Source organism: Urocitellus parryii, chromosome 5 (genome assembly GCF_045843805.1).
Source record: "Urocitellus parryii isolate mUroPar1 chromosome 5, mUroPar1.hap1, whole genome shotgun sequence".
In the NCBI taxonomy this organism is placed as follows: domain Eukaryota; kingdom Metazoa; phylum Chordata; class Mammalia; order Rodentia; family Sciuridae; genus Urocitellus; species Urocitellus parryii.
The window spans coordinates 109,610,204-109,637,510 of record NC_135535.1 but is presented as its reverse complement, the minus strand read 5'-3'; the positions used below and the strand labels follow the sequence as shown (position 1 = coordinate 109,637,510).

Here is a 27,307-nt window from a genome sequence, read left to right as displayed (position 1 = left end):
AGAGCGAGCTGGGGAGAGCAAGACGAGTTTGAAGGCGAGGACCGGTGCGAGTTAGGCAGCCCCTGAGGCTCTGCTCGCCCACCGTCCATCCCTTCCTCTCTTCTCTCCCAGCTTCTCTCTCTGCCCTCATCTTTCCCCCGGAAACCCCCGATTTTGCCAAAGGAAGGAGGTAAGGGGAACCCACGCCCCTCCCCCTCCGACAAAATAAAATAAAACTTTTCCAGTCGGAGAAATCAGGAGAACGAGTCGCTCGGCTGGCCATGGAGCTGCTGTGCTGCGAGGTGGACCCTGTCCGCAGGGCCGTGCCGGACCGCAACCTGCTGGACGACCGCGTCCTGCAGAATTTGCTCACCATCGAGGAGCGCTACCTTCCTCAGTGCTCTTACTTCAAGTGCGTGCAGAAGGATATCCAGCCATACATGCGCAGGATGGTGGCTACCTGGATGCTGGAGGTAGGTGTGCAGGCGACGCTCATTAGGAGCCACAGCCCCACCTGGATTCTTGGCCCCCCACGCAGGGACCCAAACTGGGAGAGGGCAACCCCCTCGCGGGCCTCCAGGCTACAGTGCGTGAGGTTACCCCGCGCCTCTGGGCGAGACGCGTGGCTGCAACTCTTTTCCTTGCTAGATTAACCGAGGGAGGGGGAGGGGGAGGAAAATCTAGGAGAAACGAGGCTGTCCTGGGGCGGGGGTGGGGGAAACATCCCGCGCGCTGGTGCCTGCATGTGGCTTCCTCGTCTTCCCACCCCCATCCCGACCTGTCTTTTGCCGATCGGCGGCTATTTTCAGTGCCATGAAGAAGGGAAAATCGCGACCCACAATAAAAGGCAGCCCCCCAAAAGGTCGGAGCAAATTCGTCCTAGCCTCGGGTCCCCGCATGTGGTCGCGACTCCGCGTTGGCACTTCAGGGGGGAGGGGGAGGGAAAAAGGAGGAGGGAGGAGGAGAGAAACGGGGAATTCAGGAGCCCCGGAAGTCGTATTGAAGAAACGCGTGTTTTAGGGGAACCCAAAAGAACCACTTCTTAACCCTCGCTCCGGATCTTTGCCGAGCGAACTGTGTGCCCACGTATGCACAGCTCTGGACCTGCCGTGGTTTCGCCATGTTGCTTTGCAAACTCCAGTTGGAAAGGCTGGAAAACGTCGCCCGCTCCCTTAAGCACCCTATTATCCCGACCACCCCACTTCTAGTCCTGCCCTCTCCCCCGAGTCCCCAACTCACAAAGATTACTTACAGTTTGGTTTTCCAGCTTCTGAAGTGCGGAGATTTGGGTGGGGTAGGATGGGGGGAGGGAGGAGGTGTGTATAGGGGGAATTTCGGGGCACCCCTAAATAAGAGGTCAGAGCCCCCCAGTGCCTCTTTCCGGGGCTCCGTGTTCCCGTCTTTCCTCCAACTGGGCACCACGTTCCTAGTCTCTGCCCTTGTGGGCCGCAGCCGGACACTCCCGCGCGGCTTCACTCCTTCAAGTTTCCCCTCGGGATCCAAAGCCCCAGGGGTCGAGATACAGACCTTCCTGTCACCCAAAACCTCCGTTTCGGGAAGCCTGGATCCTCTTTGGGGTTTTCACGCCAAAAGGGCTTTTCTAGGATATTTCCTCGATTTTTAATTATTTTTTGAAATCGTCCCCCCCCTCCGACTCCAGCTGCCGCGGCTGCGGCGCTCTTCCTCCTCCCCTCCCTCCCCCGCTCTTCCCCACCTCTCCCCACCCACCCCCCCAATAGCGGCCCCTGGGGCGCAGGGACCCCCTCGGGCATTTTTTTCAATTGTCGGGAATGATAGAGCAGGGTCTGGGGATCCGAATGAGACCAAGAAGGAGACTCCCGGAGCCTCCAGAATATTTTTATTGATTTTTTGAAAAGATGACGAAATCCAAAAAAGAGTGAGTGAGTTAGAGTGCGCAAAGAAGTCGGAGCCAAGGGGAGCGCGGTGGAGCCTCGGGCGGCAGCTGAGCTGTTCTTTGCCTCCGGGTCTTGGTTCTTAAATTCGCCCCCTTTTTTTTTGGCTCCATGAGAATATCCAAGCACGGATGACCTATCGGATTTTATCCCAGTTTTCTCTTCTTTATTCTTATCACACTTTTTACTCCCCTCCCCCTCTTACATAAAAAAAAAACTAATCTTTTTGTTGATTCCATAGACGATACTTTTTCATTCTTTTTCTCTTTTTCTGATACTATTTTCATTCTCCCCCGACCCTTGCCCACTCCCTGTATAGGTTTGTGAGGAACAGAAGTGTGAAGAGGAAGTCTTCCCTCTGGCCATGAATTACCTGGACCGTTTCTTGGCTGGGGTTCCGACTCCGAAGACCCATCTGCAGCTCCTGGGTGCTGTCTGCATGTTTCTGGCCTCCAAGCTCAAAGAAACCATCCCGCTGACCGCGGAAAAGTTGTGCATTTACACCGACAACTCCATCAAGCCCCAGGAGCTGCTGGTAATGACTGTCCCCTGCCTCCCTTTCTACTCTTTCCTTCTTGCTCTGTTCTGGCCTGACATTCTGCCTTCCACTCACCAGTCCCAAATCAAATTCCTAGGATCCTGAATAAATCCACCACTGGAGTTTTCACACGGATAAGTCTCTTTGAATAAGAGCGAGCTATCCTTTGTGTTCCTACTATGTGCCAGTCAATGAGCCAAAGCACTTAACCTACATCTGTGATCTACCAATAAGATCGTCATTGAAATTTGTGTTGGTGAAATTCATTTGAGTTGTGTGTGTGTGTGTGTGTGTGTGTGATATCTTAATTAACTGATAATATATTAATTAGGTTCCAAATTTTCAAACACTGAACTCTGAGAAAAGAGCCTGATTTTTCCATTATAGGAATGTGTTGCAGGGTGTCTCCTAAGAATCTGGAGGTCAAAGGTAATGTCCAAGATATTGATAAAGTCTCAAGATACCTACATATAGTGGCTGATCACTAAATCACAACACACTGATTTCTGAGTAAAGTCAAAATTTGGCCTTTTGTAGGAGTCTGAGGCCTGTTTTCTTAGGTCCAATGGAACTGTGACCTCTCTACAGCCCCAGGGGGTCCTGTCTTGGCTCTGGTTTTCTTCCAGGGAGCCTTTTCCCCACCAAATCTAATATTTTTCCCCTTACAGCTTCATGTGTAAGATGGCCATATTGCAACAGTACTGGAATCATACTTCCCTGGTCCACTGGTCCACCTTGGGTGGTTTGCACACCTTTTTCTGCCCGGATTAGAAAGGGGGCCCCCCTTTTCCTGCCCCCTCCTCTCCTTACTGGCAGGGCTTGGGCCTGCCTGCATGAAGTCTAAGTCTGGGTGCTTGAACCGAGCTCTTTGTGAGGAGCCTTCCTTTCTGGGGCTATGCTGCCATCTAGTGGCAGACATGCACATGGTTGGGGGAGGAATTGCAGAGAATGTAGAGAGGGGCATGAATGACTTCACCTTTGAACCGCTGCCAGAATTCAGCTGCTTCTGGTTTGGTCGGAGAGGCCCAGAAAGGTGCTTTTTTCTGGGCGATCTGCTTCCTTTAATAATAGTGCAAGACGAGTGCTTTGTCCTCGAATTTCCCTGTGAGGAGGAAAGACTGGGACTTTAAGTCATCTTTGAAGACGCTGGTTATTGCCTACTGGGTCATGGATGGGTTTTTACCCTAACCTTCTGCATAAAGCCAGGGGAGATTTTAAAGCTTCTGAAGAAACACAGTGATCAGACTTGGGGACTAGTTTTTTTTTTTTTTTTTTTAATCACGAGAGAGCAGGGGGTAAAAAAAAGGAAACTTCCATTTGGGAGACTGGATGTATTCTTCAGGATGCCCAATTTTTCTAGGATTATCCAAGCTAATTTATATTGTTCCAAATAAACTTTTTTTTTTAACTCTCCCATCTCTTTATCCCAGAAGTTGGGATCTGGAAGAGTCCACCTATTTGGCAAATGAGAAAGAAAGCTGAGGCCCAGTGAAAGAAAAGGAATCGCTGCAGACCACATGGCCAGTTGGTGCTGTGATTCAGCATCTATTCCTGGGCCTAACGAATGCAAGAAATTCGGTGTACTCAGAGTAAAGGAGAGAGCCGTGCACTGGGGAGGTGGTCCCTGCCCTTCATTCTTCTGAATATGACTGATAGGCATATTTTCCCTCTGACTACACATTTTTTTTTTTAAGTTTTGGTTTGCGCTTATTTCCTTTTGAGCACAATTTCCCATATGTATCTTGAAGAGTCACAGGATTTTTCATTAGCTGGGCTGCTGGTGAGAGGCCCAGAATGGATAGGTTTGTTTCCATTGTCCCTGAACTTGGCTTAGGGGTTCTGTGACCCTGATAGACACCTCCGCCCTTGTCCCACATTACCTCCATCTGCAAAATGGGATTTCAAATGACCATTAGCCACAGGGGCAAAGACCTGTGCAACATTTAGGTGAAAGGACCGAATGTCATATCCCCAAGTTTTCTGTGTGATGTGTCAAAGGGGAATTTTTTTTTTTTTTAAACCAGCAAAGAAAGAAACAAAACTTTTTAGCACCAGGTAAAAGCCAGCTAAATGGTCGCCAAAGAGTTGGGCCAAGGAAGCCTATTTTACGTTATATCTTCTGGCATCATTTTTTCCATGAGGATTTAAAAGACTATCAATCCAGCGATAGAGATGTGCAGTAAATTATTCCCAAAGGGCTACAATGTCCTTGGCCATAACTTAGGGTAGGCCCAACTTTCTGGGTGGGCAGACAGCAGCATTTCATGGAAGTCAGGATTGGGTGGGAGTGAGGGGAGCTAGGGAGGAAAAGAAGTACAAGAAAATAGAATCTTGGCAACAGAGCCTGACGTTAGCAGCAAAGAAGAGCCATCCCAACTTCAAAGCCCTCGGGGCATCCTGACAAACAGACCCCCTTCCAGCTTAGCAGCCCCATCCTAACGATCATCATTAACACTGGTCTGGACCCCAACCCTCCCACACACACCACATCAGCCTGCGGAGTTTTTATTCCGCTGTCCTCGCTGTCTTCCTCACCAGGAGTGGGAATTGGTGGTGTTGGGCAAATTGAAGTGGAACCTGGCTGCTGTCACCCCTCATGACTTCATCGAGCACATCCTACGCAAGCTGCCCCAGCAGAGGGAGAAGTTGTCTCTGATCCGCAAACATGCCCAGACTTTCATCGCTCTGTGTGCCACCGGTAAGGACCAGGCTCAGAGATGGGAACCAGGGAGGGAGAAGAGCCCTGGGGCAGGGGGATCCTAACTTTCATGCCAGTTGGGGTGTTTCCAGGAGCGGGGAGTCTTGAGCAACCCAGAGTCCCAGGTTTCATTCTTGTTCTTTGTTCTTTAACTTTATCGGAGCTGGTATATTCTCTTTTCTCGGCTAAACTCATAAATGGTTTATGACAGGTGTGGTAAGGGGAAAAAAATGGGTGCCTGTTAAAATGTTCTTTATGATGTCTAAAGTGTTCTTTGAAGATTATGTATACTGCTTACTGGTTGTGTTTAAATCTTTAATCTTTTGAGGAAAAGGATGGCTTGGAGATAAGCCCAAGAGGAAATTTGGGGGGGTGGGGCAAGTACAGGTTAAAGGAGCAATGTCAAGGTAAATGTGCGGCCTTTGCTGATAGTGGCGAGGGAGACGAAAGGAATTCTTTCCCTTTCCACTGTGGGCATTTATTGCTGTTGCCTCTGCTGGGTGGGGGAATGAGCCTTTCTGAGGCCTAGGTTCTCGTGCCCTCCCTGCCTCTGGATTTTGGCTGCGGCCTTTAACACAGCAATTGCAGCTGGCTTTTCCATCCACACTGGGGATCCCACTGATCGATACATAGTTTTTATATTTTCCTAATAGAAGTAAAGGCAGTGGTTTGAGGGTGTCTCATGAAGCTGACCCTTGGCCCATTTGTACTGTTTTTTTTTTTTTTTTTTCTTGCTAGTGACCGTGGTAGGAGACCCTGGAAGCTTAACCACCCAGGGGAGAGGTGTCAAGAGTTCATATTTTTCACAATCAGAAACATTAGGTAATGAGCTAATGTTTGGAGAGGTTCAGCTTCAATTTGCCAGGGTTAGTTGGATTGTATAGGTGGAACTTCGGGTGAACCTCTTAATATCTTGTTACATGTTATGCATGAGTTTGTGCAGATGATTATATAATGTGCTATAGTGTATATGCTCTTTGTCCACAGTCAAAAGGTCAGGCTTTGTTACTTATCACTGAGTGACCTTGCACCGGCTATTTGACCTCTCTGAACTTCATCTGCAAAACGTGCCTGTTGATACATCATCCTATAGCTTTTGCAGAGTGATTAGGAAAATTAAAAATCAGAAAGGAGGTATGTGCAACCAGACATGTAGGAGAATGTGCCAAGGTACGAATTCCAAAAATGCCACCCTCCCTGATTTTTAACTCTGATTTTAACTGTTCCAGCTAAGGTGGATCTGTCACTCTAACACCTCCAGCCTCCCTCCTCTGGTTCCAGCAGGGCCCATGAGTTCTGTGTTTGTTGACTTGAGTGGAAGAGTCCAAATATTCTACTTTTGAATCCAGAGCACAGGATTTGCTGATTTTCTTTAAGTCCTGTTCTTGCAGACCCCAATCAGGCCCCACAACATTGCACATGTCCCCTGAGCTCCTGTGGAGTCAGCGGGGACAGATCCTGCAGCCCCCACCAGCCCCTTTCAGTAGTGCTGCCTTTTGGAGGGCAGCAGCCTTTCTTTGCCTCCTCCGTCTCCTGCTGTCTAGGGTGGGCCCTAAAGGTCAGTCCCTCGTTGACCTGTCATTTTGTCTCCCAGGCTCTGCTGTCTCCTTCCTCTCTTGTCATGAATCTCCGTGGGGGAGGGGTCAGCTAGTCCTTTCTCTCGGGCCCTAGGACAGCTGACCCCTGACCCCAGACTTCCCCATTGCCCAGCTGTTGATAGCCAGAATTCTGCTTTGACCTTGTGTCTTGACTGACAGATCTTTGGGGATCTGTTCACCCCTTTCTCCTCTCTGATCTCTTGTCTGATCCAGGCAGAGGTGCTAGGCAGAATTAGCCAAACATGGGCAGGTCCCCAAATTCTGAATAGGCCATAGGCCCATTCTCTAAAATTGGGGAGCCCATCCCCCACTCTTGGCCTTCTTGCCCAGATCCGTGGGGTGGCTGCCAATTTTGGGGCCATAATAGGGAGCCTGGGATTCAGGGACAGAGGAAAGAGGTCCAAAGGGAAATGAAGTGTCATGAACACTGCCTTTTGGGGGCCCTGAGCTCGCTTTGGCCAGAGAGTGGGGAAGGATCGGAGAAAGTGTGCCTCCAACCAAATCAGAACCATGTGTCAAGTCCTAAGCTACGGACAGATCAGAGCGGAGGGAGGTCCTCAGAAGCTATAGAAAGGAGGGTGTAGGTATAGAAAGGATGGATGGGCCCATCTCACTCGGCACTTGTTCCTTGATTTGCCCCTGAGTTTGCAAGTGACTGAATCACACAGAATCCCCTCTGCATAGAGGTGTATGGCAGGCAGTCGGCCTGACGGTCTGTAAACACCAAGCGCTGCTTTTCTTGGAGGAAACCCCTCCCAGGGAGAGGAGCTACCATATCCTGCAGTCAGGGTCTGAAAAATGGGTGAGTACACAGAACTGTGCCTGGCATGCAGCAGGCTAACAAAAGGTGGGAGACACCACACCCCTCGGCTGAGCTGCTGCTAGCCTGCATCAGGCTCTCACAGATGCCCCCCCTTTCACCCAATCCCGAACATTCTGCCTTGGAGCTGATGAAGCACCTGTGGCCAGGGTCTTGGGGTCCCATGGCTGCATGTGGGGACAGGGGTGTCCTGGAAAGATGGTAGGTGGCCAACCCTCAGACTGTGTGGCTAGTTTATGGGAAACGTTGGTTGTGAAAGAGCTGGCAGTGGTTCTGCAGAGAGCATGGAGAGCGCATGTGTGTGTGAAAGGGGACGAGAGGGCGCAGGAGAACACAGGGGCCACGGGGAAGGGTGGCAGGTTGTCAGTCTTCCTTTATCAGACTCTGGGGGTAAGATGGTGGTGAGGCAGAGAAGTGCCCTCCTTCCCTTTCCTGCATGGCCAAAATGACTTAGGGGTAGCGACAGCCTCAAGCTGCCTGGTATCGCTCTCCTGGCTGGTCCTGGTCAGCGGAAGTCATGGCAGGGAGTGAGGGGGTCTTCCTAACTCTTGCTCCTGGCATTGCATTCTCTCTTCCTGGAGCTTTTGGAACTGAGTGAGCAGAACTGAGCCCTAGTTCCGCTGGGGAGTTCTGATGTCAGATCTCCCCGGTCAGCAATCGAGGAAAGAAGAAGGATAGCACTTAGGTATTGGGAGATTCTTCCCACATATCATGCTCAACAGACAGTCCCAGTGAGTCTGGAAGAGCCAATGGCATTGAGTTTGAACTTGGTGCAAGGGAGGAGGTCACTGCCTCCCCAGGGACCCTGCATCCCCCTCTTTTTGCACTAGGAGCCTACCTTAAGGAGTTGCATCTAGGAGTTTAGCCCCTCCAAGGCCTTCCCAAGGTCTAAGCCTCGGTGATAATGATAATCCATCGTGCTTTCCGAATCTTCCCAGTCTTAACTAAAGATGCTTCATTAGTTTCTTTCCCCAAGTTGTGGCCAGGCTGGGGTGACCCAGCAAACAAGTTCAGTGACTTGGCCCTTGATCCAGAATGGGAGATCTGCCTCAATGGTGGCCAAGAAGAAAGAATTGAAACTCACCTTTCCATCCTGAGCCTCTGAACTGCCTCCACAGTGGAGAGGTCACAGGGCTGAGAGGAAGTGGCATGCTGAACTGGGAGTCTCAGTTCTTCTGTAAGCACACCCCCGTGGGGACAAAAGTGGGACAGAAGTGTGACACTGACTATCTCACTTCCCATCTGGCTGTAAGATGAGTGAGTGCTTCTCGCCCTCTCTCCTCCTCCTCCCATCTAGGGCTTTGGGGTGAAATTGTCATAATTAGTTATTTTGTCTTGACAGTCCTGCCCCACCAGGACAGGGTGTGCTGAACTCTGGGGGTGGCAGATGACTGTGTGCCGGATGACGTCATTGGTATTTTTGGTTGACCAATGAGTACCCTGGGTTCTGGCCCTTTAAACTTCCACCTGGCTGCAGGTTGGAGGAGGTGGGAGGAAGGAGGGGGGAAAACAGACCTGGTTTCCTGTGTCTCCTTAGCCTTAGAACAAATATCTTTCGCCCCCTAGTGGGGAAGAAGAGCATAGCAGTCAAGATGTTTTTTGCAACCATAGCTAAAGTTGGTGCTAAACTTACTGGGGAGGAGGACCACAGAATCTCTGGTCTCTTTAGCTCAGAACTCTTTCTCCAGTGAAATCTTACCAAGAAGTGAAGATGCCAAGTTGATGAATATGGAGCACTTCTCATGGCCCTTGTTCAGGTTATGGAGACCCCTAAGAACCCAGTATCTCCTATAGCTAACCTCCTCTTGGGAGGTTAAGCAATGTATATGAGATCACATAGCCTGCAGGTACCATGGCTAGACTAAGACCCATGTCCCTGGACTCCTGAGCTAGGACTCTTTCTTCTGGACTTTTCTTCCACTTCTGATATAAAAGTACCCTGAATCCGGGAGATAAACTCAAGGAGCTATTCAACTTCTGGTAAGTTATACAGGGCCCTGGATCTGGAGTCCAAAGATGTCCATCTTAATCCAAGGCCCAATTCTTACAGTGAGTGACATTGCACAAACCATTTAACCTCTCAAGGTTTCCACTCACCTGTAGAAGACTTCTGAAACTGGTGAATTTTAGGTCATTTTTATTGATGTGTCACCATCACCACCATCAGCATGAGAAGCAGCCCTTAGTGCTTGTCTGCAGAACCAGGGTTTCTTTAATCTGTGTCCTTTGCCTCTGCCCCGTCACCAAGAGGGAAGAGGTAAAGTCCGATGCTCCTCATATGCGGGCATTGCCCCTTGGCTCCTGGTGACCAACACTGAAATGAATGTGGAATGTGTTGGAAATAGAGTTGCCAACTTAAGTCTTTCATTCATCATAGGCTCTTTCCATTCCCCTGTGGGGCCTTAGTTTTTGCCACTCCCGACAAAGCAGTAAGAGGCTTTGGGAGCTTGATGAGGTCATTTCCGGGACACACACTCAACTGGATAGTGAAAGATTCTCTGGGAAGCACAGAGCCCTTATTCTTTCTGGCCCTCATCATGCCTGGCCTGCTCTCTGCATCTGCCTGCAACCCTAGGATGCCTTTCTCCCTACTCCATGAGATGCTTGATAGACTGCAGCAGCCAGACAGCCCCTCACAACCCCACAGAAAGTTCCAAGAGCAGGAACAGTGCAGGTGATATTGAGATGGAGGCTTACCACTGTGCTTTCCATGGGCTATTTTAATTGATCCTCAGAACAACACTTCGAGGTAGGTATAATTGTTATCCTTATTTGCGGATGAGAAAAGTGGCTTTAGACATTTCCCTGGAGTACATACCTAGCCATTTGTAAAGCCCCATGTTGTTTTGTATTGCTGTGTAAAGAGCTGGTGCCCAAGTTTAAGAAACTGGTGTTTTCTTTAGAGCACAAGCAGTGTTTTACGTTTTGGGGAGTCATCCATGCTGCCTGGAATGGTGAGAACACATTGTTAAAGACTCCATCAGGCACTGTTCCCAGGAGGACTCCCCTTAGCACTGAACGTAGAGTCCCCTGTGTAGGTCTTGCACCTGTTGAAGCCCAGGACAATTCACATATCCTTGATGGCTTCATGTGCTTAACAGTAACGGGTTTTCTTAGCAGTGGGACAACAAACATAGGCACGAATGTGTGTGCTTCCTGGTCTGTGGCCTGTGGCAGAGGGAAGAGAGGGCCAGGGATATTTCCCTGCCCCGTCCCTGCCAGATGCTCTCACCCAGGGCCTCTATGGGCAGAGGGCCACTGGCCGGCTGCCTCCTCTGTGTTGTGAATGTCACAGGGGGAAGCTAACGAGGTTATTGGGCAGAGAAACACTCTCCTGTGACCCACGTGGAAGAGACCTACAGCAGAGCAGGAGGCAGGGAGGCTGGCTTTAGTTACACCATCCATGGACATAAGAGAAGGCACAGGCAGAGTTGGCAGACAGTAGGCGCTGGGTGCAACACCATAATATAGGGCCCTCAGGGTGTGAATGGTAATGGCAAAGGAAAGAGAGCCAGGGAGAGAGACAGACTTACCACCAGGCTAGCATGGTGTTCCTGGGATTCAGCCGAAATGGGAGGGGAAGTATGTGCATGGTTCATTGATCCCCAGTGTGTCTAAGAGTACAGACTTGATATTGTGGCAGTGGGCTCCCCACTAAAAGTGCTTCCATAGAATATGCTTTTACAATGGAGCATTGTACGGGGAGAAGGGGAAATACTAGGGAGACATGGGCTTTGATATGGGCAATACAGTGTGACTCATCTTCCCCTCTGCTCTGCGCCCCCACCCCACATGCACCTTTACTTCTGCATACAGTAAGTTCACTGCTAGCTGGAGACGGCCCACTGGAAGGTTTGTGCCAATCCAGGACTGAGTAATCAAACTATAATCTCTAACACCATAAGTCAAGGGTAGGGCAATGTTAAGTCTTAGCATTAGGGTTATACCTCTGTGCACCTTTTATGGTTGATGCGTGAATTAAACAGGAAAGATGTGGAAGGTATTGTGGGTGGTATTGGTAGCTGTAACAGGCAGCAGCTCTTGTCAGGTCCCCTTGATGGACTGACCTGCTATTAGATCATAGTCACCTAGCTCGCTGAGGGAGTACCAAGGGGACAATGAGTGCCTGGAGTCCCAGGCTGGCCCCGCTGGGGTATAGAATCATCCTCTGACTATGCTCTTGGAGAGCCAAAAGTAGAGGGGGTTTAACTGGGATGCAGCGGTTAATCTTGGCTGCTTGATTCAAGTCCTCTGTCCTGTTGTCCCAAGGATCCTTGTTGTGGGGCTAGAAGTTGAGAACTGTGTGAAACTCAGCCACCATGCACCCCATCTTCTGCATAGCTGCTTCTCTCACTTTGTTTACTTGTATTTATAAGCTAATCTTTTGGTTTTTATTACCATATTAGCGAGATGGTAAGATCACAACAGGACTGTCATTCTTCATAAAAGTTGGCCTGATTCTCCCACCTGTTTCTTGGTCCTCCTTCCAACATGGAGAGCCCTTGGTTTGTCCCACCTGTAGGGCACATGGGGTAATTTTCTGCAGTCCCAGACCTCTTGGGCTCTGTTCCACCATCACCCTCTAGAGGAAATCATGTCTCATTCACCTTGAGGCCCCCACCAGGGCCAAGAATAATACCTTGCACATGAGATCATGGGACTCGGGGCCAGGGACGGGGAGCCCTCTTTGATTGGCTGGGTGCACTCAGATGGGCTCTCGTCCTTCCCTGCCTCAGTCTCCCATCTAAAATCAGGAATAGCCATTCTGTGACAGACAGAGGGCTTGCTGTGAAGGGAGGAGCTGAGGGAGAATGTGCCTTGGACCAGGGGCCACTTGTGCAGCTGGCTTTCCAGCTCCGGCTTGCAAGCTCCTGGGTCTTTCTGTGCCCTGACCTGTGGCCCCTCGTCTCTTGCAGACTTTAAGTTCGCCATGTATCCGCCATCGATGATCGCAACTGGAAGTGTGGGAGCAGCCATCTGTGGACTCCAGCAGGATGAGGAAGTGAGCTCTCTGACTTGTGATGCCCTGACTGAGCTGCTGGCCAAGATCACCAACACAGATGTGGTAGGTGGTGGCCGCCTGCTGGGTTAAGACCGGGTGTCTCAGCCCCTGTAAAGAGGCCATTGGTTTGATTATAGTGGGTTGTGTGTGTGTGTGTGTGTGTGTGTGTGTGTGTGCAGGATAGGGATGATCTGTTTTCTGAGATCATCAGTTAAGGTCATATGAAATACAGCAGGTGAGGTCCCTTGAGGTTTGGAAACACCACTTGCCATAAAATCCAGACAAGAAGAACTCAGCAAGCTGAGACTAGGGGAAGGTTGTTATCTAAATTTTTTCATGGTGTGGGCTTCTCAGTGTCTGAATTGCTACTTCATTTCCATTTATGTCCACGGTGTCTGGCCGCCTCACTGAGCAGTGGAGAGCTTCCTGGCTGCTCACACGCACTGAGATGGCGAGACACAGGGAGAAGGCCCAGCTAGAGCCAGGGCACGGGAGGCGTCCCTGCGAGAATGGCGTCCAGCCCTGACAAACCTCCCCCACTCCCATCTCTTACTTCCCTTTTGTGCAATATAGTAACGGCTTAAAAGGCACTCTGAAAAGACAAAGTGCTGTACACATTAAACAAACTATTATTAGCTATAGGCATCTTTCCTTTCTGTGTGGACAGCCCAGAGGCTGTTGCTTCTAGCTGCCAGAGTTGGGAACTCCTTAGAAGAAAGGGTTTGAGACAGACCAGGGTTCAGTAAGGCCCTGATTTCAACGGCAAGGAAATTACAGTCCTGGAGGGTCGAGACAGGAGGGTTCCGAGAGGGCCCAGAGGCAGGGGAGGCAGTGACCGACCTGGGGGGCCCAACCTCCGAGCCCTGGCTCCAGCTCTCAGGCTCCGCCCCTGCGGCAGCTCCTGTGATCTTGTTGTTTGAAAAAGGTCTTTGGTTGAAAGGCAACTGGAGCGAGGGGTGTTGGCTCCGAGGCCCTTGTGCATCACCATGGAGAGGCTCAGGAATGCAGGGGAACTTCACGATGACACCCTCCGGATGTTCTAGGGGAATTCAGAAGGCCCCGTGTGGGAATGCATTGAGTTAAGTCATGTGATCGACAGGCCTGTGACTGTTGCCTCCACAAGGGACACTGAGCACAAGGTTAAACCTCCTGGAGCCCAAGGCTGCAGCTTGCTGGCTTTCTGACCCACCCACCTGTATTTGGCTTTGGCATTTGTTTTTGCCAGCTCCCAAGAAAATGGCGGGTAGGGAAGGGCCCGAAGGATCAAACCCTAGGTCCTTGTCTGAACCGATTTTTAAGTATTCTTTTTAAGATGCTAGCTCCAAAACCTGTAAGATCTGGATTGCAAAGAGCCCTCCAGTGCAGGGTGAAGGGCGCTCTTGTATCCCCCAGAGAAAAATCGTGGACAGAACTTAGAACTTCACGTTTCTAGAAATGACCCACTTCCTTTCTTTTCTGAATGTCTCCTGCTCAGGTCGTCTAGGACTTCCAACTATGGAAGACCAGCCTCTCCTCAGCGCCCTGAGACAAAACTGTCCAGGGCAGGAGTCTGACTCCCAGGCATTGTCACCTCCTTCAGATATTTATAGACTGGCTCTGATAGGCTGACCCCCCCCCACCCGTCCCAGGTCTTTTCCCACATCTCTCCTTGTGAGTCACCTGGACAGAAGTCACTCCTGGGGACTGCCACTGAGGCTCTTGGGTGGTGTCTTCTTTTTGTGACTGCAAACCAGTCTGCCATGTCATCATATTGGGGAAGCTCTGCCATTTCCAGATACCATGCAACCGGTCCATTCCAGTCAGCCCTCAGGCTGGGCTGCATGCCTGCAAGGCCTTCTTAGCTGTCCTGTAAATCACGGCATGGAGTTGGCACTCCATCTCTGGAAAGGGCCTGTGCCGGGTTTCTTAACTGGGGCTGCATGCCCCTGCCTTGTTTTCCACAGTGGGACTGGGGATTAACGTTTTAATATTAAAAACCAAGCATGAACTTCATTAATAGAATGTAAAATTTGCACCATTAGTTCAGATAAAAATTTGAGACTTCTAACATTCTAAGCTTCCCTCTGGCTCCCAGTGGCTTGCTCACTCTCTCCCTAGGGGTGTTTCAGTGGGAAGGTTAGGGCTTTGGGCACTGGGCTGGGGCACTGTGTATGAGCAGCTTCCTGAGTGCTCAGTGCTCCTCCCATCCATCAGCTTGTGTTCTCTGAAGAGCTGAAGTTCAGAGTGAAGGAGAATGAAAGGACTAGAATTTAGAACGCATTAGCATTTGGAGGGAGGTGAGTTCTGCTTCCTGAGCTCTGTTTGCCATGAATGAAGAAGTGGTGTATTTCGAGCACTTCCTGTCCATTCATTTCTGGAAGGGTTCAGTGAAGGCCCAGTTGTTGCAGGCTGTATAGAGATGAGCATGGCATGGTCCCCAGGCACCGTGCTAGAAGTTGGGGGCAGGTGTGTGAATGGTGCCTGGAAAATAGATGATCACGTTCCGGTTTTCAAGGAACTTAGCGATTATACAGAGAATCAAAAAAGGACAGTATGCAAAACCCTTCCCAGTCAAGATTTGAGAGGAATGTGTGCCAAACGTGTGTTAAGAACCATAAATGCAGTAGGGCAGCAATTCAGAGGAAGGAACTCAGGAGCCCTAATGCAGAAATGCAGGCCTCTTAGCTGTATGAAGTTGGTGACAGAAAATGTCTTTGAAATGCAAGTGCAAAATGTGGTATGGACAGGCAGTGGAATATCATTCAGCCTTTAAAAAGAAATGGCCTTCTGATAATATGCTCCGATGTGTGTGGGCCTTGAAAGTATTCCGATAAGTAAAATAAGCCAGGCACAGAAGAAACACTGCATGAGGGACCTGGAAGAATCAAATTCCTAGACAGAAGTAAAAATTGAGGACCTGCGGGGAGAGGAGAATGGGGAGTTAGGATTTAATGGGTAGAGAGTCTCAGTTTGGGATGTTGAACAAGTTCTGGAGATGGAGCATTCTGGTGATGGCACAGCTGTACTTCATGCCCATATATGATGAAAAATGTCTAAAACGGTCAATTTTTTGTTATGTGGATTTTGCCACAATAATTTGTATATGTACATAGCACATGCACAGTGTGTGTGTGTGTGTGTGTGTGTGTGTGTGTGTGTGTGTGTGAGACAACCTAAGACGTGCTCTGAAGACGTGTTGAGCTGTCCATGTTCACCCTGGACCACCCCTTGTCCCCTAGTACACAAGCACATAACTCAGGAAGAGCTGCCACCTGACCCCCCACCCCCCCAAGGCCAGTACTCCCCATGCACCTTGTGATTTAGGATCCTTTCAAACTTACAGAGTTTGCTCTCACTTTGGGAGATAGGCCACAAATTTTCCAGGAAACAGACTTTTGAAAGTGGGTCCCCCTGATTCATCCGAAGTGGCCAGACAAGTTTCTCTGCCACTGGCCAGCGGCAGTTAACTTGGTTAGGAGGGACCCACGCAGCTCTGAGGAAACGGGTCTTTGTTGCTCCATCTGGTTGCTAAAATAAACCGGAACGCTCCATTCCAGAGAGAAAGCTGAGTGAGAAGCCTGACAGTTTTACAGGGAAGGAAAGTCTCAGAGGGTGGTATATTTTAAGTACTTTTCCCTTCCAGTTATAAGAGTTGCTAAAAACAGACCCCAGCGAGCGAGCGAGGCTGGCGTTTCGGGGGGAACTTCTGCTGAGGCTCTTGTTGCCAAGGGTAAGCTTGAGAAGAGGGATCCACCATCCTGGGCCCCCGCAGAACCGGGGTCCCTCTTCCGTCCCCTGGGCACTGTGCTTGCACTTGGTGCCAGCGTTTACCTCACCGTCCCCTTGTCTATAGGACTTCTTGAATAAGACCCAACTTGTACTCAGCTCTTTATCCAGAGCCCCTGGCAGAGTCATTGGGGAGTGATGCTAGAGAGAGAGGGAGGGAAGGAGGAAGGAAGGAAGGAGTGAAGGACAAAAGGGAGGCAGATGCATTTCAAGCATGTTTCTCATTCATTGGTGTCCCTGGGTCTTTCAGAAAGAAACAGAGAGACGTAACATGGAGACTGTGATTAGATATTGGTGTGCTACAAGTCTGGGTCCTCTGAACATTACCTGACTATCTCAGAGCACGTCACTTAGTTTTCACACCAAATGGCACACATTCATTCCTTCATTCAAGAGTGGCAGGGAGGCTCCCCTGCTATGGAGATGTGAGATGACTGGGAGATGTTGATCAGAACAGCTACAGACTCTAATCGTCTGGCCATGACATTTACCCTCTTCTGTCTCCGTTACATCAAAACTCTTTGTCACATTCTTCAATCCTGCCCAGAGAAGGTTCCAGCATGTCCCTTCCTTGGGGTCATCCTGGCATTTGAAGACCCTGATTGTCAGTGAGCAATTAAAAAGCCATGGGCCTGCAGCGACAGGAAGTCTCCCCCTGTGACTTCGAGGTTTCCTCCTCCCCTTGGGGGAGGAGCTCAGAGCGCACCTTGTTCCAAGGCCTCTCCCCTGGACGGTGCCTTTTGTGGGCTGTAGAGAGCCCGTGGTCAGGAGCCTTGTGAGGAGTTGCTGGAGGGCAAGCTGGGGGCCTCTGCCTGCCGCCCCGCCTCATTTCTCTGCGGGCCTCATTTGGTATGCAAGGAAATAAGCCAAACAGCCTGTGAAGAAAGGAAGAATGAGATAGTTTCCTAAGTTGTCTCTGCCTGAGTTGGCCATGGGTCTGGGGCTCATTCAGCCCTTTGTCCCCCTGTTGAGTGCAGTGCGTGTGTGGTGACAATGGAGTGATGCAGTTCCACTGAGGGCTAGTGGTAGGAGTTCCGTCAGCCCATTCATGGAAGCAGAGGAGGGTGCAGGGCACGGAGCTCGAGCCAGCAAGCAGAGGAAGTCAGAGGCCCGTGTAACGAGCTGGAGATCACAAACGCTGCTGTCAGGGCTCCGGGGCTGGGGGCTGGGGGCAGGCGCGAGGGAGAGGGCCGGGGGAGGGGGCCTATCATCGGAGGAGTTGGAGGGGTGCCCGACCTCCAGCGCTGTGGAGTGCCACCTGTCCAGGCTGACAGACGAGCATTATGGCTTTCCTTTTAATCAGCTTAATTTGGGGCATCAGTACGATGGCTGGTGCTTCTGGAGGCCGCCACAAAGCTGAGATCCCAGAGCCGCGGCACCTCACAAGCACGGAGCATCTTTTTGTTGGAGGCACTGTCGCCATCCTCCCTTGGGCTATGTCTCCCTTTCCTGGAGGTTCTCTGGCATATTTGTCCTTACTGAGAGCCCAGAAGAAACCAAAGTCTAGGAAGAATACACTGGAATTGGAGGCTGGCCCTGATTAAAGCCAGACTCACTTGGTGTCACCACAGGGCAAGCCACTTCACCTCTCCAGGCTTTGGTTCCCTGGCTGGACAATTCCCTGCCCGTTTGCTTTCCAAGAACCACTAGAACCTCCAAATTCTCCAGTTCTATGATTTTTTGGTGGGGGGGGGGGCGCAGGAATTGAACCCAGGGGCACTCAACCACTGAGCCACATCCCCAGCCCTGTTTTGTATTTTACTTAGAGACAGGGTCTCACTGAGTTGCTTAGCGCCTCACTTTTGCTGGAGCTGGCTTTAGTAAGTCATCTGAGAATCCTCCCCTTTGGAAACACTAACTGTACTCAGGTTGGCCTCCCAGCAGGAGCAGTATGGCTGGATTAGGGACAGGGTTCTTCCTCCTGATCACCACCTCCCCCACCCCATCCCATGCCTTCTCCTGTCCTGCTTTGGGCAAGAATGGGGCTTATGGGATGTGATGTCCAGTTGCAGGTAATAACACCACTGCAACATTCTCATTCTCATTCTCTCTCTCTCTCTCTCTCTCTCTCAGACACACACACAGGCTTTAAATCCTCTGAGAATCCTGCCATCTTCTTTAGATAACAAAAGCTTTGAGGCTTTGTTTCGGGTGAGCATGTGCCACCACATCTAGCACTACCACGGCTGGCTAGAAAAAAACATTTTTAAAACACCCCCTTTGCCATTTCCTGGAGTACCTGCACAGTGAAGGAACATCACACACTAACTTCCCAGATTCAACTGATTATTCTATACAAGGAAGAAAGAGAGAAAGAAAAAAATAATACCGTGCACAGAAAGGGGGCTGGTGAGATGTGAGATGGGATGCTGCTGGTCTGAGGTCTCAGCCCCAGCTCATACTGCTGGGGGTGAACATCCCCTCTAACCATGATCTGAGGGTTTGAAGAGGTGTTGCCATGCAGCCTGACCTCAAAGCACGAATCAGCTCCTTCCTGGGGTGCTCAGATGGAGCAAGAACTATCTATTTCAGCTCCAGAAGAAGAACTAATGGTGTTGCACTCACCCATTGTAGTGTCGGACGACCTTCCTGAGGCACATCCCACTGTAGTTTTGACCTTATGCTAGCCCTCATGTTAGCTTTGATTCTTCATTTGAGATGATCATTTTTAGATCATAAGACTTTAACATTTTCAGATTCCTTCTGCTGAAATGCAAGTACCCCTAGAAACATGCTTTTAGTCTTTTCCACTGAGCAAGTCATGACCTGTGGACTCAGGGCTGCTGGATGAGCCTTGGGGAAGGAACACAGTGAAGAGCTCAACAGGGGGCCCGTGACACCCAGATTCCCAACCACTAGTGAAGGGGGTCAGGCAGGGTAGAGAATGGGACTGGGAGATGTAAGATTACCTTACAGAGAAGGTAAGAGAGATTAGATCCTTGGTGCCAGTTCCTGATGCCTTCTCAGCTTTGAGCATGCACAGCAAGCCCCACAGTCAGGCCACATTGGCCTAGTTCAGCCCCATCTGTTCTGAGCACATCCTGAGCCAGTCTTGAGTAAATGCTAATCCACACCTCATTTTAAAGAAATCTAGGCTGGACATGGTATGCTCCTTTAATCCTAGCTACTTAGGAGACCGAGGCAGGAGGACCACAAGCTGGAGGCCAACCTGGGCCACACAGTGAGGCCTTGTTCAGAGAAAAAAAGGGAGCTGGACATGGTGGCACATGCCTGTAATCCCAGGGACTTGGGAGTCTGAGGCAGGAGGATCACAAGTTAGGAGCCAGCCTCAGCAATTTAACAAGACCTTCAGCAACTTAGTGATGCCCTATCTCAAAAAGGAAGAGGAGGGAGCATTCTTTCAGATTCCAGGACTGATTCACTGTTATGCAGAATAAATAGTATTCATTTATTGGACTGCTACTTAGCACTTCATATATATATTACCTCAGTTGCTGTTTTGCTTTGAGCATTTCGTCATTCTGATTTGACAGATGGAGAGATTGAAATCAGAGTAGTTAAATAACGTGACCATTGCCTACAAATTACCCTTCATCGGGCCCTAATTGTTGCATTCTGGGTGATATCGCATCTCTGCCCTCTGCCCTCCTTGTCTTTATTTTTTAAAAAAAGTTTTATTAAAAAGCTGCAGTTTGAAATGTGGAATTGATGAGAGATAGGAAAGGAAAGTTGAGGCATAATGGAAACTTTGTTCCTCAGTATTGGATTCCAGCTTTACTTTAGATATTCTGGGGGGAAAAAAATGATAATGCTTTTGTGTTTGGCAAAATAGCAACCTCTAGGTGGCGAAAATGGCACAGGGAAACAGACAAAAGGGATGTGTGTGTTAAACCGTGGAAAGACATGAGGACGTGCAGTTGAGGGTATTTTCTATACACGCGTGCTGCTTCAGAAAACACAGAGAGGCAGTCTTGCAGGGGAAAGAGGCTGGAAAATAACTGCCAAGAGCAGTTTCTTCAGCTCACACCCCAGCTAGTATTACTAACCACACTCCCTTCCTAGTGACAGCCGTGACTGGCCCTTGCATTCCATGTTGCCCAGCTATTAAAGCTTCTGCTTGGACGGACTCACTCTAGATTTTCCCTACCAAATATAGACTAATAAAAACAACTCTGCAAATTCTTGCTTATTCCCAAATTGGACAAGCTCAAGTGTCCTGAATTTTGTAAACATTCTGTATTGTATTTTTGTTAGCCTTAAGGGAATGGTAAATAAGCAGAAAATCCAGGATTTTTGTGTTTCGTTTTGCTTTTAAGCACTTACACAGTTTATGTGAGGGTCAGGACAGTGCAGTCTCCCAGCTTCCCTTCTGATCTGTTTCTCAGTTACCGAGAAACTAATTGCAGTGCTAATAACAGCACTGCTGGTGGGCTTCTGCCGCCTCCCAACTTCCCTAGGTAGAAAGCATCTAGATTTCCCACTTGGTCCTTTGATGACCAACCGATGCCCTTCTATGAATGGACCATCATCTTAGGCCAGTGCTTCTCAGGATTGGAATCACGCAGGCTCCTGTAGGTCGTGATTAGCTTGGTCTGGGTTGAGGGGGATGTGCATTTCCAGCCAGTTCCCTGCTTGGAGATCTGAGGTTCCATGGAATTTCACGAGCATCTCTCATTCACTTGTACTGGAAAACGAGCCTGGAGTGATGTGAGTTGAATTGTGTGTGCCTTCCTGAAATCATGCCCCGTGCCCTGTTCATCCCCCTAATAGCTCTGGTCTGGACCCCTTTCCTCTCAGGATTGTCTCAAGGCCTGCCAGGAGCAGATCGAGGCTGTGCTGCTCAACAGCCTGCAACAGGTCCGTCAGGAACAGCGTGATGGATCTAAGACGGAGGATGAACTGGACCAAGCCACCACCCCGACGGACGTGCGGGATATCGACCTGTGAGGCTGCCATTCGGGCCCAGGGAGAGAGGCGCGTTCATCACCTGCTCTCTCCCTCTCTCTGGTTATGTTTTGTTCTTTGTGTTTTAGGATAAAATTCTGCCCCCACCTAGATCATATTTAAAGATCTTTTAGAAGTGAGAGAAAAAGGTCCTATAACAACGGAATAATTAAAAAGCATTTCGTGACTATTCAAAGTACAACATAAGGGAATCCCTTGTATATGCGAAGTTATCATTTGATTATGTAAAAGCAATAGTAAAATGCTTACAGGAAAACCTACAAAGTAGCTAGCCTGCAACATGGGAACAAATTAGAGAAGACTCTGTTTTACTTGTTATGAACTAGTGCATGTGCCCCTTTTAGTGGAATCGCAAGGAACTGTGCATGCCATTTATGGCATGATTAGATTTCGAAGCAATGAACTCAAGAAGGAATTAGAAACAAGAAAGCATGATGGGGAGGGGGTACAAAGCAACCTGTCAACACAATTGGACCATTTTGGAGGTAGAAGCACCTTCACGCCTAACCGCATGTTCCTAAGACAGGAACAATGTTGGATCTCTATATTACCTACTCTTACCTACAGTAGCTGCTACCTAAAAGAGGTGTTGGGTTTTGCCAATTGGACACAGGTGATTGGCTTCTGGGTTTCGTGTTGGGTGACTTTCTGCTTCTTCTTCCAAACATGGTTCATTGCAGACACCACTATATTGTTATCTAATGAGGAAATTTCGCTATGGTCCATAACCAAAACTCATCTGAAATGGAGGCAGATGGAGACCAAGGGCGGGATCTAGAATGGAATCTTCTATGTTATGGAAGAGGGTGAGGTGACCTTGGCATCCCTTATTAGAAAAAAAAAATAATAATTTTTGGTGCTGATTGGCATGTCTGGTCCACAGTTTAGCATTGTTATAAACCATTCCATTCGCAAAGCACTTTGAAAAATTGTTCCCGGGGGATAGATGGGATGGTTTATGCAAATTGTGCTGAATACTCCTTCCCTCTTCTCTTTTTTGCCCCTTCCCTTCCTGCCCCAAGTCCGGTTACTCTTCATTTCTGGAATCTGGCATTTTCTGGTACATAGTTCTAGTACCCCTGCCAGGGCTCAAGAGACAACTCTTTCTGCTAACATTCCCATCACATCATTCCTCAGAAAAGCCTAAAAACAAAGGTCTGTTACCATTTGATGGCATAGAAGGATCTGAATTCCCATCTATATATACTTCTCCTTTGGACATGAAAGTTAATTGCTGGTGCAAAGACAGATAGACAGCCAAACATCAGGGTGTGGCATTTTGTTCCCTTTTCTGTTTTTTTGTTAATTTTATTGCAAAGTTGTATTCAGTGTACTTGAATCCGCCCCCCCCTCCACTTCTTAGAGGCATTCAGTTAGCAGAGGGGTTTGTTTTTTTTTTTTTTTTTTTTTTTTGCACAATTGTAATTGACAGGTAATGAAGCTATTTGTTAAAAGATTTGTCTTTTTTTTAAGTAAAAAAAAAAAAAACAAAATCAGAACAGGGCTGCTTTGAAGAATTATGTGCAGATTCTGCCTTGTTTCATAGTATGAGGGTTGAAGATGGAGAAACATCTAAGGGTCTCTTATCTTTCATTTTATTTCATTCAGTTTATTGTTATTTTTTTTTTTTTTGCGCTGCTAAAAAGCTAAGATCATTCATCCTTATTCACATTAACAGTACCTAGCTGTAATGTTTCACAGAGTGTGCTGCTATTTTATAAACATTTTTATAATATATTATTTTACTGCTTAAATTCCAAGTCCTGAAGTAGGTGGTTGAGATATGAGTTCTTCGTACTGGAAAAGCCCTTCCATAGTTTGTTTTCTTCGGGTAGCAGATTCATGGTTGGTTGTTGTTTTTTTTTTTTTTTCTTTTTTCTCTTTTGGTTTTTTTTTTTTTGGGGGGGGGGTGATTTGGTTTGGTTTCCTCTGATCACATTCTTCAAAGACAGAATATTCTTTACCTCAGGTTTACTGGACAAAAATCAATAAGTACAAAGGACAATGGTTCACATTTTTTTGTTTCCATAATACCTCACAACCGTACAGCTTCTGATTGGGAGCCCACTCTCGTGAGGAGTAGAGCAGGCAGGAGGGGCAGCCGAAGGCCCCTTCAGGAAGGCAGGAAAGATTTGGCCCCCAGGTCTCACGCCTGGGGACCTTCTCAGTTTTAAAAGTCACCAGGCTCCCATTTTGACTCCGGTATCCTCACCATGATGGAAAAAATACATTGAACCCAGGGATCCTCCCTCCCTCCCCCTCATGGCAGACATTCAACCCGAACATCATGCCATGGACTAGGAACTCGGTTCCCACAAGGCACCAGGTGTCAGGAAACAATGAAAACAAACTCCAGCAGGCTGTTTGGAGATCCTCTTCTTGTAGACCTTTCAGAAGCAGAGCCTTCGTCGACTTAAGGCCCCTTCATCTTGGAAGTTTCTCACTTCCTCCTCTGTCTTTCCCCTTCCCTGGCATGGACCCCCCCAGGAGTAAGATCTGAATCTGTGGGCGGATGAGTCTAGGGCTGGCGGTATCTATGGTGCTTCCTTCTCTCACCTCTGTTCTTGGCTGTGGCCAGGCAAGCACCGTGCAGGGGCCAGGTCCTCTCCCTTGGTGGCACTCAATGGTTTGCAGGTTCTGAATCACATTGAAATGGCATGGTGGGAAAAACAGGTATGACGAGTCAGGGCTGGAAGTGGAAAGGAGGCGAGGAGGCTGCTTCTCTGTCGAGGTGAATTCCAGGTGATCCAGTCTCTCGGGAAGTGTGTCGTGGAGGGTTCAGGAATTTGTGAGTTAATGCAATCCTGAAATGAGAGGGAATTTCTGGTGGGTCAGTGGGTGGTAAATTCAGAAGTTTTGGAGAGGAAAATTGAGCAGCCAGTAGTTAGCCAGTCCTCTATGGGGAGCTGTTCCCTAGAACCAGGAGACTTAAAGCCCAATGAGAAAACAAGGTGCACCTTCATTTAACAATGACCAAACCGTGGTCTTAAACAAAGCAGCAGATGACAGGACCTGACAAATAAGGAAGGAATAGGCCCTGAGACTCTATCCACAGTCTGTAACTGTCCACTTTTCCTTGAGCCCAGGTGACACTGGACACTTTTCCCCTTTCCCATCCCTGGGGCCTACTGTGATAGTAGGTATGGGGCTGTTTGGCTTTTCTGACACAAAAGAAGGAATCCTGGATTCATTGAAGTAACTGGAACCCCCTTCTTGGATTTGAACTCCTTGGTAGGAGCTTTTATCCCAGAGGGGTTCAATTCTCCCCATGGATTGATTTGAACTTCCTTTCCCCCACCTTTCTTTCCCTCTTTCTCACCACCCGATAAAGGGATTCCAGATTTATTCTTTTCCTACCTTACCGTCTATTCTTCTTTATTCCTCTTTTGTTGTTTTTCCTCCATCAGTGGGGACGAAGTTGTTCCCCCAGCCTGCCAAATTTTAATCCTTTCCCTGTTTTGACCAAATTGTCAGGGGAAGAGATCTTCGTATGCCAAAAATATATGCTAAGCATAAGAAAATTCCATGCAGATTCATAACAGCCAGGAATCCTGCAGGACGCAAGGGGGAGGTTCTCCCGGCTGAATGTCCCACGTGCTGAGAGGCACAAGCTCCTTCCAGAGGGGCTGTTCTTAGAGGTTTCTTCATTTTGAACTGTCCCGGGACCCCACTGAAGAGCACAATGGGTCTTTTAGTCAAGAGCACCCTTGGTCTGCGTGCTCTCTACTGGAGGGTCCGTCTTGCCTCTGTCAGCCAGGGCAGGGTCGTCCGTGGAGCTTCTGCAGCCTGCCTCACTCTGCCTCCCTGTGCTAGCAGGATAGGTGATATCTCAGAGGGAGCTCTGGGGCTTTCCCACAGTCTCTCCATGCTGAGCCTTGGGAGCTGTAGGACTGACAGGTGAGCTGGATGAGTTTCTCAAAGAGGGCAGGGGGATTTTCTCTCCATGGGCCACAGAGGACAGCGCTGGGAGAAGAGATAGACTTGCACCTTATGTCCTGTAAATATTAATTTTCTAGTTCAAGCAGGTAATATATTGATAGTGTGGAAATGGCAGGTAGGAAGAAGGAGGAAGTCTGAGTAAGCAGGTTAACTTCTAAGCCAAAAGGATTCCTCTTTGTTTATCTTTGAGACAGTCCATCCTTGGGAATAGCTTTAAAGGGGAAATGGATGCTGAGACAGTGAAGTCCCCGTCAGCCAACAAACCCTCTCTAGGTATAGATTGAGCACAGCTTACACTGGTGCGGACTTGGAGCCGTTTTCAAGAGCTGCGGTGCAGTCATCCATTTGTACAAAATAGGGTAGGAAGATCTGAGAGGATGTTTATGACTTCCCCAGACCCCGTGACTCTTGATGATTCTGGATTCTAAACAACCCAGAATAGTCACTTCAGCCAGAACTATCCTCCTACACTTGTGCGTCTCTGCTTTTGAACTTGGCTGGGCTGTCAACCCTGTTCTTGGCTCAGGTTTTAAGAAGCCATCAGCAGATGTATACAGCTACACGGTAGCTGCAGGGTGCATCCTTTGCCTGCAGCTCACTTTGGGGAAAAAAGTGCCTTACTGACTATAGCCATTACAGTGTCCAATATATTTTGACAGGTGCCTGTCCTTGGGGAAAAAAAAAAAAAGTTTCTTATTTTTAATTGGTTTAGTTCTTATTGCTGGCCAACTCTTATATCCCCAGCAACTCCACCAGGCCATTGGATTTTTTCCATTATGTTCATTACCCTTGTACCATGTACCTCAGACCTCTCTCTCTCTCTCTCTCTCTCTCTCTCTCTCTCTCTCTCTCTCTGATATAGTTTCTTGTCTTGGATTATTCTTTCTTTTTTTAATTTGCTTTAAAACGAGTGTGATGCCATATCAAGTCAATGTTATTCTCTCACAATGTACTCTATAAGAGGTGTGGGTGTTTATTTGGTCGGGATGCTAGAAAGTGCTAACGTAGCATGATGAGTGTGAACAAAAAAAAGTGTTTTAGGAAGTATGGAAAAAAATGTATTGACTATGATGGTGACATGATAAAAGTCAGCTGCCTTTTAAGCAGTCTTATCTGTTCAGTGTTAAGTGATTTTAAAAAGTAATAACCTGTTCTTTTGACTAGTTTAAAGATGGATTTGAAGATGGATTTGAAATTGGTTTTGGGTGCAATTAGGTTATGCTATTTGGACAATAAACTCACCTTGACATAAATTCTGTGGCCATTGTCAACTTATTTATAGGCCAGCAGTCCTAAGAATGGAATATACCTGTCTTGCAACAATTGATAGTGGCATAAAAAAACAAGTCCTAACCTGAAAGATCGTGTGATTCTGTGTCCTTACAGAACAAGGAGTTGTTGACATGTTTTGTTTTGTTTTGTTTTGTTTGTGGGGTGGGGGGCAACTACCCATGCAGCCAGATTACAAACTAGAAGCTTCAGTCCACTTGATAAGGTGGGTGAGTCACTGATGTTATCACTGGGCCTCAGGTAATACCTCCTGATGACGCCAACTCACTCTTTTCTGGGAGTGGCTTGGATGCCAGAAACCTGCAATGCTAATCTCCAGATTCTGGGGAGTCCCTGCCCCTGCCTGTCCCTGCTTGCCCCTGCCCCTGCCCATTGTATGGCTCCTTCCCTAGTGGCTCTCATCTGATTACTGATCTTTGCATTCCTCACGTGAGACCTGAGCTACAACTGCCCTTGGTGGAGGCTGGTGAGTTACACCCTGGCAAAGGGATGGCTAGGTCCTGGTCCCAGCTGGCCTTGGACTTCAGTTTCTCAACCCATCTTTTTTCCTGGGACAAGTGCTGGGTATTCAGAAGAGAGTGGCTGAATAGCCATTTTGACATTACTATAGAATTTCATTTTCTTTCTAGCTATTAAAGGTTGTTTTCCAGTTTAATTCTAACCTGAGTTGCAAGCAGTAAGATTCAAACTGTTCATTGGGGAAGTTCAGATGAAGATATTCCCTGTCGAACTCAAGAAACTTCATTTAATGTGTGTCTCAGCCCATTCTCTATAGCTGTAACAAAACCCTTGAGTATGGGTATTTATAAAGTACAGAGGTTTTTTTAAAAAAAAAAATA

The 27,307-nt window shown here is 48.4% G+C and overlaps 1 protein-coding gene across 1 annotated transcript; it reads left to right on the top strand.

Annotated features, from left to right (window-relative positions):
* Positions 1 to 16: 16 nt before the first annotated feature.
* On the top strand, positions 17 to 21,221 carry Ccnd2 (cyclin D2). The gene is made up of 5 exons (XM_077799031.1): positions 17 to 452; positions 2,212 to 2,427; positions 4,969 to 5,128; positions 12,463 to 12,611; positions 21,072 to 21,221. Exons 1-5 carry the CDS (start codon positions 261 to 263, stop codon positions 21,219 to 21,221), a joined length of 867 nt encoding a protein of 288 aa, XP_077655157.1. The 5' UTR covers positions 17 to 260.
* The last annotated feature ends 6,086 nt before the right edge of the window (positions 21,222 to 27,307 follow it).

What these genes read in the sequence shown, in the direction of transcription:
- Ccnd2 (XM_077799031.1), top strand. Translation starts at nt 261, where the DNA reads ATGGAGCTGCTGTGCTGCGAGGTGGACCCTGTCCGCAGGGCCGTGCCG. An exon ending in TGGCTACCTGGATGCTGGAG is followed by an intron (nt 453 to 2,211) that starts GTAGGTGTGCAG and finishes CTCCCTGTATAG; the next exon opens with GTTTGTGAGGAACAGAAGTG. An exon ending in TCAAGCCCCAGGAGCTGCTG is followed by an intron (nt 2,428 to 4,968) that starts GTAATGACTGTC and finishes CTTCCTCACCAG; the next exon opens with GAGTGGGAATTGGTGGTGTT.